At 46.2% G+C, this 13,319-nt stretch overlaps 3 protein-coding genes across 3 annotated transcripts; 1 reads left to right on the plus strand and 2 right to left on the minus strand.

Moving 5' to 3' along the window:
• The first annotated feature begins 2,742 nt into the window (after window positions 1-2,742).
• Window positions 2,743-12,156, plus strand: LOC135608780 (uncharacterized). The gene is made up of 7 exons (XM_065101820.1): window positions 2,743-3,931; window positions 8,050-8,134; window positions 9,838-10,235; window positions 10,936-11,066; window positions 11,158-11,394; window positions 11,485-11,734; window positions 11,821-12,156. Exons 1-7 carry the CDS (start codon window positions 2,827-2,829, stop codon window positions 12,039-12,041), a joined length of 2,427 nt encoding a protein of 808 aa, XP_064957892.1. The 5' UTR covers window positions 2,743-2,826; the 3' UTR covers window positions 12,042-12,156.
• Window positions 6,915-9,067, minus strand: LOC103978648 (GDSL esterase/lipase At5g55050). Its single transcript, XM_065105456.1, has 5 exons — window positions 8,678-9,067; window positions 8,039-8,169; window positions 7,730-7,966; window positions 7,401-7,650; window positions 6,915-7,314 (listed from the first exon to the last, which is right to left on the minus strand). Exons 1-5 carry the CDS (start codon window positions 8,925-8,927, stop codon window positions 7,094-7,096), a joined length of 1,089 nt encoding a protein of 362 aa, XP_064961528.1. The 5' UTR covers window positions 8,928-9,067; the 3' UTR covers window positions 6,915-7,093.
• Window positions 12,157-12,476: 320 nt separating the features above from the next.
• LOC135608781 (protein S40-6-like) lies at window positions 12,477-12,974 on the minus strand. Its single transcript, XM_065101821.1, has one exon. The coding sequence runs from the start codon at window positions 12,972-12,974 to the stop codon at window positions 12,477-12,479; it is 498 nt and encodes a 165-aa protein (XP_064957893.1).
• Window positions 12,975-13,319: the final 345 nt, after the last annotated feature.

A 13,319-nucleotide genomic window follows, 5' to 3' on the forward strand; every position in this document is an offset into this window, starting at 1 on the left:
TTTGAACGAGGAACAATCATACTTTATTACTCATTACATATAATAATTTTTATTAATAAAATCATATAAATTCATTAAAAAAATTAAAAATATGTATGTCTGATAAAATTCTTATTATTTTCTCCGATAATAAATCATTAGTTTAACTGAATATATATATATATATATATATATATAAAGATTTTTTGGGCGAGAATAATCAAAATGAGATTTATTTTTTCTAAAGATAAAATTATATTAACTAAACTACAGAAATACAAAAATAGCTCTATAGATCAAAGTGCACAAAACTGATAAGTTATGTGACAGATTATCTCAAATATATATATTATATTTGAACGGGGAACAATCAGAATCTATTAATCATTACATTAATAAAATTATATAAATTCATATAAAAAAAATTAAAATATTCATGTCTAATAAAATACTTGTTGTTATTTTCTCCAATAACAAATCACTAGTTTAACGGAATATATTGTTAAGATCAAGAACGACACGGGGGTGAATTAGTATAGTAGAAAAAAAAACAAGAAAATTAATCGATTTAAAAAAAAACTTCATACTAAAACCTTAGTTCCATTAAAATGGTATTAAAAAATTATTTTGAATCAAATAAGTTTATAAGAGACTAAGCTCTGGTAGTACTATTACTTGACAGTAATAACTACCGACGATACCACCACTCAGTCTAGGCGATACCACCGCCTAGACCACCTGGGAGGCTAAGCCTCAAGCGATTCCATCGCCCACCTTGGACGGTGCCACCACTTGATAAGGTTCAACAATCTATTTTGGCCCTGAATTCGACCCAAACCAATCCAATTATGGGCCTAGTTGACTCTTAACAAGGTTAATAAGATTATCTCATAATCATAATTTTAAATATGTATTAACTATTATTTTTAAGGTATCCACTAAACAAAATAAGTCCAGTAAATCTAGGTTTCTTCCAACGAGTTTTTGGCGATCTTTTGACAGACTTTCGATGATCTCTCGGCAATCTCCTAATGGACTCCTAGCAAGCTTTTGGACTTCACAACAATCTTCTTAGCGAGTTCTGACAAGCTTCTTCTCGGTCAATTCCGACAACATTTTTGACGAACCTCTGGACTCCCGATGAACTCTCGAACTTCCAACGAAATCTCGACTTCGGCACTTCGTTTTGCTTTATACCTTGATCACTATCGTAGTTAATGCTATATACTTTTCCTCAACATCCCCCCCCCCCCCCCCCCCCCCCGACACACAGAGACACACACACACACACACATATATATATATATATATATATATATATATAGTATTTTTGGGTGAGAATAGTCAAAATGAGATTTATTTACCCTCCTATCCAAAAAACTAGATTTTTCTAATCATTCTAATATATGTTGTTAGCTAATTAGTAGTCTCATTTCATTCTTTAGTCAATTAGCAGTCTCATTTTCTTCTCTTTTCAAAAATGAGATTTTATCTTTTTTTATATAATTAGGTTTTTATTTTTAATAATCTCTCTCTCTCTCTCTCTCTCTCTCTATCTATCTATCTATCTATCTATCTATCTATCTATCTATCTTTCCTTTTAGCATTTACTTTGTTAATTGTTCTTAATAGATATTTATTTTTTTGTTCTAACAGTCTCACTATGATAGAGAAACACAAAAACTTTATTATTCCAGCATAAAGTAAATATTTGGATCCTTGTCCAAAAGTTTCAGCTTTTGAGATTTTTTATCACCTAATTCAATCTTTAAGATGATATTAGAACATGCCATGAATCTGAATATGACTTTATCTATTTCAAAAAAATTAATTAAAATTATTTATATAATACTGATTGTTCATTTGGGTTGGCTTCATACACTCGCATTTTGTCCACATGTGAAATCTAAATTAGCTTTGTAAAAGAGAAAATGTCAAAAGTAGAATCCCTTTAAACTTTTGATATCTTTTTGTCACTCAATTCCATCTTTAAGAGGACCCATTGATGCACAATGCATTAACTGCAAGTCCTCTTTTGTGTAGCATGGCATGTGAATATACATTATGGAAATATTCCTAATACATTAGTGAATTAAAATTAATGTGAGAGTTGGAAGTTGTTCCATGATATTTATATTGTTTGAAGTTCACCTTATAGTCTTTACTTTCCTTCTTATATCAATAGTGGGGGGTTCATGGTAGATAATTTTCTTTAAGATTAGTTTTTTGATTTGTGATGATTGATCATTCAATCAAAACTTCACCATGGCCTAAATATACTTTAGGCCATTCCTCAGGAAACAAATCTACCTCATCACATATTTGAGCCACTTGCAATTGCTAATAAACATGCATCACTTCTGTTGACTATTGTTGGTCATAGATGGATAGCATTTCAGCACACATTATTCTTCAAGTGATCATTTGATCTCCAGTCACTTGCAAATTTTTCGTGCTCAAAGTAGTACAATGTTCATCTCAATGAAATCAAATATGCATGAGGATTACTACATATTTGATGCGTCAACGTGGAAGTAATACCCGTAAAAGCTTGAATTTAATGCGAGTGATCGTCTCTGAGCTGTCGGGGGGACTCCAAGTTTGACTCTCAGCCACCGGAGAAGGGTTTAAGCATCAATGCTTCGACTACCTTCTCAACTGTTCAAACGCGGCTACGATATGGCACCATTAAATGCCTCCATTAACACTAACTGCAAGTGGTGCAATGGGGGCGATGGACTCTCTATCTTATCTTGTCGTGCTTGGTTTGCCTATATAAGGAAGACGATGGCCTTGACATTGAGACATCGAGCTTTGGTTTGCGTCTCTTGTGGAAGGGAGTGAGCCATGGCTGCCTCCAACAAACGTAGTTTGCATGTTGTGCTTCTTCTTCTGCTTCTTGGCGTTGTCGGTGAGCTGAGTTCGACTGTTGTTGCTGATTTCGTTGGTCCTGCGGGGTTCGGACGTGGCTGCCGCTTCGGTGGGTGTCGTGGTGGTGGACTAGGCGGCGGCGGTGGGTTCGGCGGAGGAGGAGGTGGCGGCGAGGGTCATGGTGGAGGATTTGGAGCCGGAGGTGGTGCTGGTGGCGGCGCTGGTGGTGGTGTTGGAGGTGGTGGAGGATTCGGGGGTGGAGGTGGCGGGGGTGTAGGCGGTGGAAGTGGATCCGGGGGAGGGTTTGGAGCCGGCGGAGGCGTAGGAGGTGGTTCTGCAGGAGGTGTCGGAGGTGGTGGAGGATTTGGCGGAGGTGGAGGCGGCGGTGGCGGTCTTGGAGGTGGAAGTGGTCATGGTGGAGGGTTCGGGGCTGGTGGTGGTGTAGGCGGCGGTTCCGCTGGTGGAGTTGGAGGCGGTGGAGGTTTCGGTGGTGGCGGCGGAGGCGGAGGCGGCATTGGTGGTGGAAGCGGTCACGGAGGAGGGTTCGGCGCAGGAGGCGGAGTCGGCAGCGGTGGTGCAGGTGGCGTGGGAGGAGGCGGAGGCTTCGGCGGTGGAGGTGGAGAAGGCGGTGGCGGTCTTGGAGGTGGAAGCGGTCATGGTGGCGGGTTCGGGGCTGGTGGTGGTGTAGGCGGCGGTTCCGCTGGTGGAGTTGGAGGCGGTGGAGGTTTCGGTGGTGGCGGCGGGGGCGGCACTGGTGGTGGAAGCGGTCATGGCGGTGGGTTCGGCGCAGGAGGCGGAGTCGGCAGCGGTGGTGCAGGTGGCGTGGGAGGAGGCGGAGGCTTCGGCGGTGGAGGTGGAGGTGGTGGTGGACTCGGCGGTGGGTCTGGCCATGGAGGAGGGTTCGGAGCCGGTGGTGGCGTAGGCGGCGGCGCAGCTGGTGGAGGAGGCCTTGGAGGTGGCGGAGGCGGTGGTGGAGGCCTTGGGGGAGGGCACGGGGCTGGTGGCGGTTTTGGGATAGGTGTGGGAGTGGGAGTTGGCATTGGAGTCGGCGGCGGAGCTGGAAGTGGCACTGGCGGCGGCGGTCGACATTAAGTTATGTGCCCCATATATATGTGTGTTGCATGACCATGTGTATCATTCGTTCACAGTTTACGTTCCCCTATGTCACGAGTCAGTGTTTGCGACGTTGAATGGTTAAGCTATTTCACGTCGCTAAGCACTTTGTGTTGTGTCTTCCACTATTTATCTAAAATGTAATCTTTTTCTTAATAAGGAAATGTAGGAGTTGTGTCACAGCCAATGAAATCTATTAAATAAAACAACAAGAGATACTTATTTCTCCTCATCTAAACCCGAAATAATATAGGATTATATCATGTGCTGGAGTTGAGATGGACTATGTTTGACTTCAACATCAATACATGAGCAAGATCTGATCTTTATATCGATCTGTGACTGATACACAATAGTTAAGACCCTGGAGTCTTGTAAACGGTCATATCTAGCAAAGATTCATCTTACGATATCATACATACTATATCACTGTCGTGGCACGATCTTGCTTCGTTAATGCTTGAACTTGGCTGCATCATGGAAGACGCGCGGGCTTCCATCAACCTCGACCGCCGCCGCCGCCGCTACCACCTCCCTCAGCCCCACCTGATGACCCATCTCCGCCTCCTCCACCCCCTCCGCTGCTACCGCCGGCACTTGCGTACCCTCCACCGCGTGCCACCACCCCTCCGGCGGTCCCGACTCCGCTGCCACCTCCCGATGCTCCACCGCCGCTCCCCCCACCGCCTCCGAGTCCACCTCCGCCGCTCACGCTGACGTGGCCATGTTCAACGCTGATACCAACCCCGGCTCCTCCACCACCACCGGCATGGACACTACCATTGCGAGCACTCACCGCACCAGCTCCGCCGACCCCTATCGCGACGTCCACCCCACCTTTTCCGACGTGGATCCCGGCTCCGACGCCGGCACCACCCCCGGCGCTAGCTCCACCACCATGAGTGGTACCGACGCCGCCGCCCACTCCGGCGCCAATCGCCACGTCTGTTCCCGACCCGTTATGGCTTATGCCGATCCCGAACCCTCTACCGCCGCCGCCGCCGCTGCCGGCCTTCAGGGAAAAGAGCTGACTTTCTGCATGGGCTTCGTCCTTATCATTCAGTCGTCGTGCATCTGGTGTTGAATGGAGGTGTAAGATGCACAGGAGGACCAGGACGAGAGACCACGGCAAAGCCATGGAATCCGTACGCAGTCTGATGCTGTGGTGGTCTATTTCCGTTCGAGTGGCCTCCCTTTATAGAAAGGGGAACGGGATCGATCGCTTTACGTCTTCATGGCCATGAAGGCGCTTGTGGGAACGACTCCAAAGTAAAGGATGGAAAGAAAGGTGCTTCCACACCCAAAAAAGAGCCATGGCGATGACGTAAGAGTTGTAGTGGGTTTGGAAGCAGGGCTTTAAGGATTCGGAGCCCGCCTTTGGCACACTGGAAGTCAATTCCTATCTAACCTCGAAGGGACTTTAGTGGCTGAAAGGATTGGCATGAGAAGGAAACGTCTCCGGGGAGGTGCAAAGCGAACCGCGTTGATGGAGACACCGGCATATTCGTCCGTGGATTTGTGGCCACCGCAAACGAAGAGAAGCAATTATTTGGCTAAAATCGGTTCCAATATGAGTCCGAATTAGGTGAGAGTCAAACATGTATTGCGGATTGGGATAAACGCAACTGTACAGAGTGAGAAGGGGGGAATGAAAAGGTGAAACTTATAACAGAGTTTAGAGGATTTCCTTCAACAACAGAGTACATAGATCAATTATACGAGGAAATCTTTTTACTTGAGATAAATTCTCAGTTATCAAAACTAATCATTGCACCGAAATCTTCAAGCATAAAACGGGCAGCGTATTATGTTAAACACGCCAATGGGGTAAGTTTCAAATATATAGAGTTAAAATTTAGAAGGACAATTTATAAAATAACGTCTCTGTTATTATTATTATTTTATTGGATGGCACTCTCACTATTTATTTTTATTACGGCTTTTTTATTTAAATACCAATTGTATCCCAATTTTTTAAAAAAATTAAATCGATTTAAACCTAAATGACTAATAAATCAATTGGATCAACCGTCCTTCCCTTTCTGCTCCATCTTCGCTTCCACCTTTTCGTCTTCCTTTTTTCTATTGATTTTCTCCTCTTTTCTCTCTGGTGGCTTCCTATTCTCATTATAACTTCATCGTCCCTTCCTCATATTAAGCACATGGCCCATGTATTTAGTCCATAGTGGGTTTTAATAACCTACAGCCTATTTTAGTCATAACTCTTCTCTTTTAACCTAGACAAGGTAAAAAGAGTGCAACGATGACTGTGGGTGTGGTTGAAAAAAAGAAATCACTATAGCGACAGTTAAGAGTAGAGGAACAAAAGGAAAAGAAAAAAAAAAGGATACGATGGTAATGTAGAGACTGTTCTCAATTATCTAGGTGTTCGATCAGATTTATAGCGAATTCTTACTGTGATCATGGAAGGAGAGTTTGGATATTATGCATTGTGATATAATCCTTATTATTCTTTTGTGATTGTCACTCAAGTTTTGGGCAAGAGATTTGAAGATTTGTGCGTTCATTAATTTTATAATTGATTTATTTTTTTGGTTTGCCTGTGATTTTTTTCCTTTTGAGTTGGATGAGTTTTTCATGTAAATCTTGATGTTTTGTGTGATTGTAAAGATAAAATGGGAGAAGGAGGAGGCCAAGATGGAGTGTAAGATGAAGTAAGAATAGATAGAGGGGAGGAGGAGATGATGAAAAGGGGCAAGAGAGTTAGTTTGAGAAAAATCAAGGGTGTAATCTATGACTTAATTAAATCAAATCAGATAGTCAAGATTTAGTTGACTTCTTAAAAAACTGAGTCAAATTTAATCAAAAAATAATCCCTTAGTGAAAACCAAATTTGCATTTGAAGTATTTGTGTTCTTACCAAATAATCCAAATCTCTCAGTCACTTTGGAATAAAGACACCAAATAATGAGACCAGTGGAGACTCATACTCTGCAAAGTTGGAAGAATCTCTATAAAAGTTGCGAGATGCCTCAACATGTGTCCTCCATCCAACTTCACAACTCTCTTGCCCTCTCTCTGTAACTTATACGGCACCATATCTTACTCAGATTACAATTGGATTTCTTCATCATATATCTCTCCATGACCATACAAGTGTATGTTTAGCTCACATGGCAACAAGCTGTCTTATGTTCATAGGATACACATACGGCACAGATCCATCAAAAGCGGTGCTTGTTAGTCTCTCAGCAGTGGCCTCTGTTGGGTGAAAGAGATCCCAGAAGATGTGATCCTTCCTGTTGGAGCAGTAGCTTGAGATTGGCAGGCAAGCGATCTTAGCATTCAGATCACCCAGCCCACAGCAGGCGGCCTTCACTTCGACAAATCCTTCAACACAAGCAGCACAAAGGGTCAGTCCTACTTCGAAGTCGCATCCATGCAACACGAACAGATCGGTTTATGCGAGTTCATACCGTAAGCATCTGGATTGTTGATGTACTCGAGCAGTGCGGTGTAGGTGTCGAAGTAGGAGTAGCTCATATCGCTGAGTTCTTCTGACATTTCCTGCAGCAGGGAAGAAGCACCCTTGTTGTACTGAACCGAGAGGTAATTGGCTTCGACACTGCACTCCCTGGTCTTGTTCTGATGCCTTTGCGCTGGGCAGCAACCGATCGGTCCCGTTCCGATGAACACAAACTTGCGTGCACCGAGATTGTATATCCTCTGATGTGAAGAAAGGAGGAACATGAGTGACTCGTAATAGGAAAAATCATATGCAAGAAGCTTTGTGAACGCTGCTTACCTTTAATTGTCCTCGCAGCGATGAGATTAGCGAGTCAACGAACTGCTGTGGAGGGTTCTTGAGCTTGTTGGCGGAGCTGGACTTGACGTAGTTGAGTATGTCGTTGCTTCCGATGACCAAGGCAAAGACGGAGTTGGACAGATGAGCTTGTGTTTGAGCACTGCCTAGCTGCTGAACTAAGGCTGCGTATACTGAAGAATAGTAGTCTATTTGCTTGTTGAATGAGATGCATTGGTCCTGTCACACACACACAGTTCATGTTGGCCATTGGAAGCAAAACCATTTCATGTTCATGGATTCATCTCTTACTTTGTTGGTAGAATCCAGGACTCCACCACCACCCGAGGCGAAGTTGACACCGCCGAGGAACTCATCGGTGCTGTTAGAGCTCGAGGGTATAGAAAGGTAAGCAGGAGAGGTCGGTCGTCCCAGTTTCTCAGCTGCCGCATTACAAGTACAGATTAGAATCGTAGCATTGCTATGCACTAAGATAAGCTTCAAACTTGGAAGCTAAATCGAAACTTAATTCCTACGGTGAACAGGAAAGCCTCCCTAATTAGCGTAAGTGCAATAAAAGTCCATATCATTCCTTGTCTATAGGACAGATGGAGAACACCTGGACGCATTATTTCCTCTTCTTTGGTATACTATCAATCATAACTCATTCCTCATTTACTTGACGTTGACCTTTCAAACATCAACTTGACTCACTAAGTTGCAATATTCATCTTATTATTGTCTTCAAGGAATTCAATTCGGTTTAGAGTGTCAGCATGGATCAGTTTCCCATCCCTTCTGTATGCAGCTTGGATTTCCAGTGTAGGATGGAACTCAAAACTCATGCCTTGGTCACCTTACACACGATCCTAATTCGAGAGTAAATACGTCGAACAGCTGAAGAAGCAACATAAACCACCGAAACAGTGGAGTGGAAGTGGGGTGTGGTACCGAGGAAGTCGGCGGAGTTCTTGCCGTTGCTGAACCGCCCGGTGGCCTTGTGGCCGGGGAAGTCGACGCCGTTGTGCGGGAAGTCGGCCTTCAGAAGGGACAGCCCCAAGTGGTTGTTGTTGCCGACGTCGGCGAGGGAGTCGCCGAAGACATACACCGCCGAGACCTCGGTCTGCGCTTGACAGCCACCGTACCAGCAGCACAGAATCACAACGAGGGTCACCAGCGTAGAGGAAGACGAAGAAGCCATGGTATGTGGGAGGATCCTGATCAATTGAATGATCCCTGCAGGAGGTGGCTGTGGCGTGGCTTTAAAGACCTGGCAGAGCAGAGGGTGCGTACGTACATCCCTTTGGAGCGGGGAGGAAGTGGTATTGAACGCGGAAAGGACCGGTCCCTTCCATGTTCTTGCCCAGCCATCATGGTGTCACTTCCTTTCACACTGAAACGGTGGAAGGATGACGAAGGTGATAGGAGAACCAAGTCGCTTTCTGCACGGAATGAGAGACAGCAAGATTAGTTTACGGTGATGAGACTTTTTGGCATGTGGAAAAGATACCACTGGACTCAGTTTCACTGTATACAACCTGTTGGACAAAGTAATATAATTGTCTTCGGTACTGTGATGATCTATTGGAAATCGTGTCAGATATCCGGAAATAAATGATTGCACTTCACGTCATACATAGTAAATTAAACCTGTGGGGACTAATTTGCCTGAGAGGAGCTCCACGAAGAGAGCAGAGCGAGAAATGTGAAAGGGAAGAGGGATTTGATGGTCGGGAAGATTAGAGGGAGACTTATGAGAGGGAAAGGAAAGGGATGCCATTAATTAATACATCCCTTTCATGGCAGCTCACCTGCATGAGAGGTTTGGAAATGGCTTCCACACCTGACCAAGAATAGATTCTGAATGGGTATCACTTTCACAGTTGTGCTCTGCACAACTGTTAAGGAGTTGTTCTTCTACGAGCATTGATTGCATATACACACATGGTGGGCTATCATCACACATTTCTATACGATTGGTATGTGTTAGCACAATCTATACAAAATCTCACCACTCTGCATCATTCTCTTTCTCTCTCTTTGGTTGTCCATCACCTTCTTCCCTCTTCCATTTCTCATTCAAAGTATGAAAGGAAGTGAAGTCATGGCAGCCGGAGAGCAAGACTTGGAAGAGTGACACCCCTTGTCGCGTTTAATGCCACTTTCCCCACTGCAAAGACGTACGTACACCTCTCCCGAGTCCTTAAAGCCACACCACCGCCCCCTCCACGACTCATTCAATCCCCCCAACAGAGTATGGTTCCCACTTGTTCCTCTGCACTGGCGTCCATCGCCGTGCTTCTTTGCTACTGGTACGGCCGCTGCTGTCAAGGAGAGGCCGCGGTCTCGGCGGTGTATGTCTTCGGCGACTCCCTCGCCGACGTCGGCAACAACAACCACTTGGAGCTGTCCCTTCTGAAGGCCGACTTCCCGCACAACGGCGTCGACTTCCCCGGCCACAAGGCCACCGGGCGGTTCAGCAACGGCAAGAACTCCGCCGATTTCCTCGGTACTACACCTCACTTCCTCTCCACTGTTTGAGCTGTTTGTGCTGTTTCTTCAGGTGTTCGACAAATTCCCTCTTAAATCAGGATCAGTTGTATCAGGTGACTAAGCTGTATATTTATGCGTCCAATTGATTGGGGTGGGGTAGAGGGAACCTACTAATATCTAGTTTTGCCGGCCTGCAAATAACATGCCTCCTTCGACCAAAGCATGAGCTTGAGTTCTTTCCTGCAATGGACGTCGAAGCTGCATGCAGGCCATGCAGAAAGCAGAAAGGATGGGAAGCTGATCCATTCAAGACACTCCAAATAGAAGAAGAGCTTCTCAGAATGGCTTAACATAAAACCTGGAAGGCAACAATATGCTAAGACGAATAGTGCAATCTGGTGAAACATGTTTATGTTTCAGAGGTCAACATCAAGTAAGATGAAGTGAGCTGTAAATGATTGATAGTATGTTCGATACATGTCGGTCGAAGAATAGAAAATAATGCATCAAAAGTCAAAGTCTAGAGAGGCAGGTTTTCTCTGTGGAGGTTCCGATGACAAGGGTTGATGTGGCCAAAGATTCAGGTCATTTATGGATTGTTGTGATCGAGTTCAGAGTATCAACAGAGAGGATTTGGTACTCTGTTTTTACGAGAGTTAGCTGTTGTTATAATCCAAAGTAATAGCATGAATCTGATTTGTGTTCCAATGTGGCAGCTGAGAGTCTGGGATTGCCGACCTCTCCTCCGTACCTTGATATCACTTCAAGCTCTAACAACACCGATGTGTTCCTCGGCGGTGTCAACTTCGCCTCGGGTGGTGGTGGAGTCCTGGATTCTACCAACAAAGTAAGAGATGAATCGACTCGAGGAAGGTTGAATCCATGAACATGAAATGGTTTGCTTCTAATGGCCAACATGAACTGTGTGTGTGTGACAGGACCAATGCATCTCATTCAACAAGCAAATCGACTACTATTCCTCAGTATACACGGCCTTAGTTCAGCAGCTAGGCAGTGCCCAAGCACATGCTCATCTCTCCACCTCCATCTTTGCCTTTGTCATCGGAAGCAACGACATACTCAACTACGTCAAGTCCGGCTCCGCCAACAAGCTCAAGAACCCTCCACAGCAGTTCGTTGATTCGCTGATCTCATCGCTGCGAGGACAACTAAAGGTAAGCAGCGTTCGCAAAGCATCCAGTTAGCTTCTTGCATATGATTTTTCCTATTACGAGTCACTCGTATTCCTCCTTTCTAAACATCAGAGGATGTACAATCTCGGTGCACGCAAGTTTGTGTTCATCGGCACGGGACCGATCGGTTGCTGCCCAGCACAAAGGCATCAGAACAAGACCAAGGAGTGCAGTGTGGAAGCCAATTACCTCTCGGTTCAGTACAACAAGGGTGCTTCTTCCCTGCTGCAGGAAATGTCAGCAGAACTCAGCGATATGAGCTACTCCTTTTTCGACACCAACACCGCACTGCTCGAGTCCATCAACAATCCAGATGCTCATGGTATGAACTCACACAAACCGATCTGTTCGTGCTCCACGGATGCGACTTCGAAGTAGGACTGACCCTTTCTGCTACCTGTGTTGAAGGATTTGTCGAAGTGAAGGCTGCCTGCTGTGGGCTGGGTGATCTGAATGCTAAGATCGCTTGCCTTCCAATCTCAAGCTACTGCTCCAACAGGAACGACCATATCTTCTGGGATTTTTACCACCCAACAGAGGCCACTGCTGAGATGCTAACAAGCACTGCTTTTGATGGATCGGTGCCCTATGTGTATCCTATGAACATAAGACAGCTTGTCGCCATCTGAGCTTAAGGGTTTGTTTCCTAGCGTTTAGACTGTGGAGCCTCAAGTACATGGAGGCAATGTACGAAGAGCAAACTTACAGTATACTTCCTTCTTTGAATACCTCCTCCTATATGTATCGTTGAAATATATTAATATACATGATCTGTTTATGTCACGATCATCAATAACTAATGATAGCACTGATGCTAGTATGAAGTATATATTATTTCGAACAAGGATGACATGACCACTATTTGACTTCACCAACAATGGCTAAGGATTATTGATTGAGCAACGAGCTCAGTGCCAAGCAAGTGATGTTGTTGAACTCCACACAGACCAAATCATTAGGACAGAATGCTACAGAATCAAATGATGTGTTTTTAGTTTGCCGTGAGAATAACACTGCGCACGAGAAGAAGCGATGCAGATTGCCGGGGGGAGGTGGTTCCGATTTCAACCGAAGAATCCGGTCCGACTCCAGACCGCGTCCCGAACCCTGCTCATGTCCCGTCCCTTGAGCGTCCGGCCCACACCTTCGAGCACCGACGTCGCCACGCTCCTCCCCTTCTCCCTCGCCAAGTACTCGTGCGGCGGCACCCACCCACCCTCTTCCTCCTCCTCCTCCCGGCCGAGCCACCCCACGGGTCCCTCCGGCTCGACCCGGAGGAAGCTGGGCCAGACCGGCACCTCCATCGGCGCCGAGGCCGCCACGGTCCGCCGGGGAGCGCACCCGTCCTCGAGGGCGAGAGAGAGCCCACCCCCGGGCCGATCGACCCAGGGGCGAGCCGCCCGTGGGGCCATCTCGGTTCGTCGCCAGCCGGTGTCGTCATGGCCGCCGCCGTCGGTCGAGGACCAGAAGACATCATACTCGGCGAGGTCCGGAAGGTCCGTGCCGGCCCCGTGGACCGGCGGCGCCTCCACGCTGCCGAGGAGGCGTTCCGCCCTCTCCATCGCGTGTGATTCCTCCCGCACCGCTGGCCGGAAGAGCCAGCCTCTCTTTATACTGCGAGTGGGGCGTCCACGTAGGACCCTGCTCCCCGGGGCTTGTGGGGCCCCGCCCCACGTGGGTACGCACTGGACCTCATACGGTAGGCGGTGTGGGATCGACAACTGGACGTTGGTACGGGTCCCACATGGAAGATCTCAATCATGCAAGGCATCCTTAATTATCATCGCCATCATTATTATCATGTGGTCGGCTTAATTACAAGCTGGATTCAGATTAAACGCCATGCAGAGGGCGACTGTGGTGTCGATCGATGAGAGACCACATCGCTTGGTAGGGCGGCAGAGTAG

Source organism: Musa acuminata, chromosome BXJ2-4 (genome assembly GCF_036884655.1).
Source record: "Musa acuminata AAA Group cultivar baxijiao chromosome BXJ2-4, Cavendish_Baxijiao_AAA, whole genome shotgun sequence".
In the NCBI taxonomy this organism is placed as follows: Eukaryota; Viridiplantae; Streptophyta; class Magnoliopsida; order Zingiberales; family Musaceae; genus Musa; species Musa acuminata.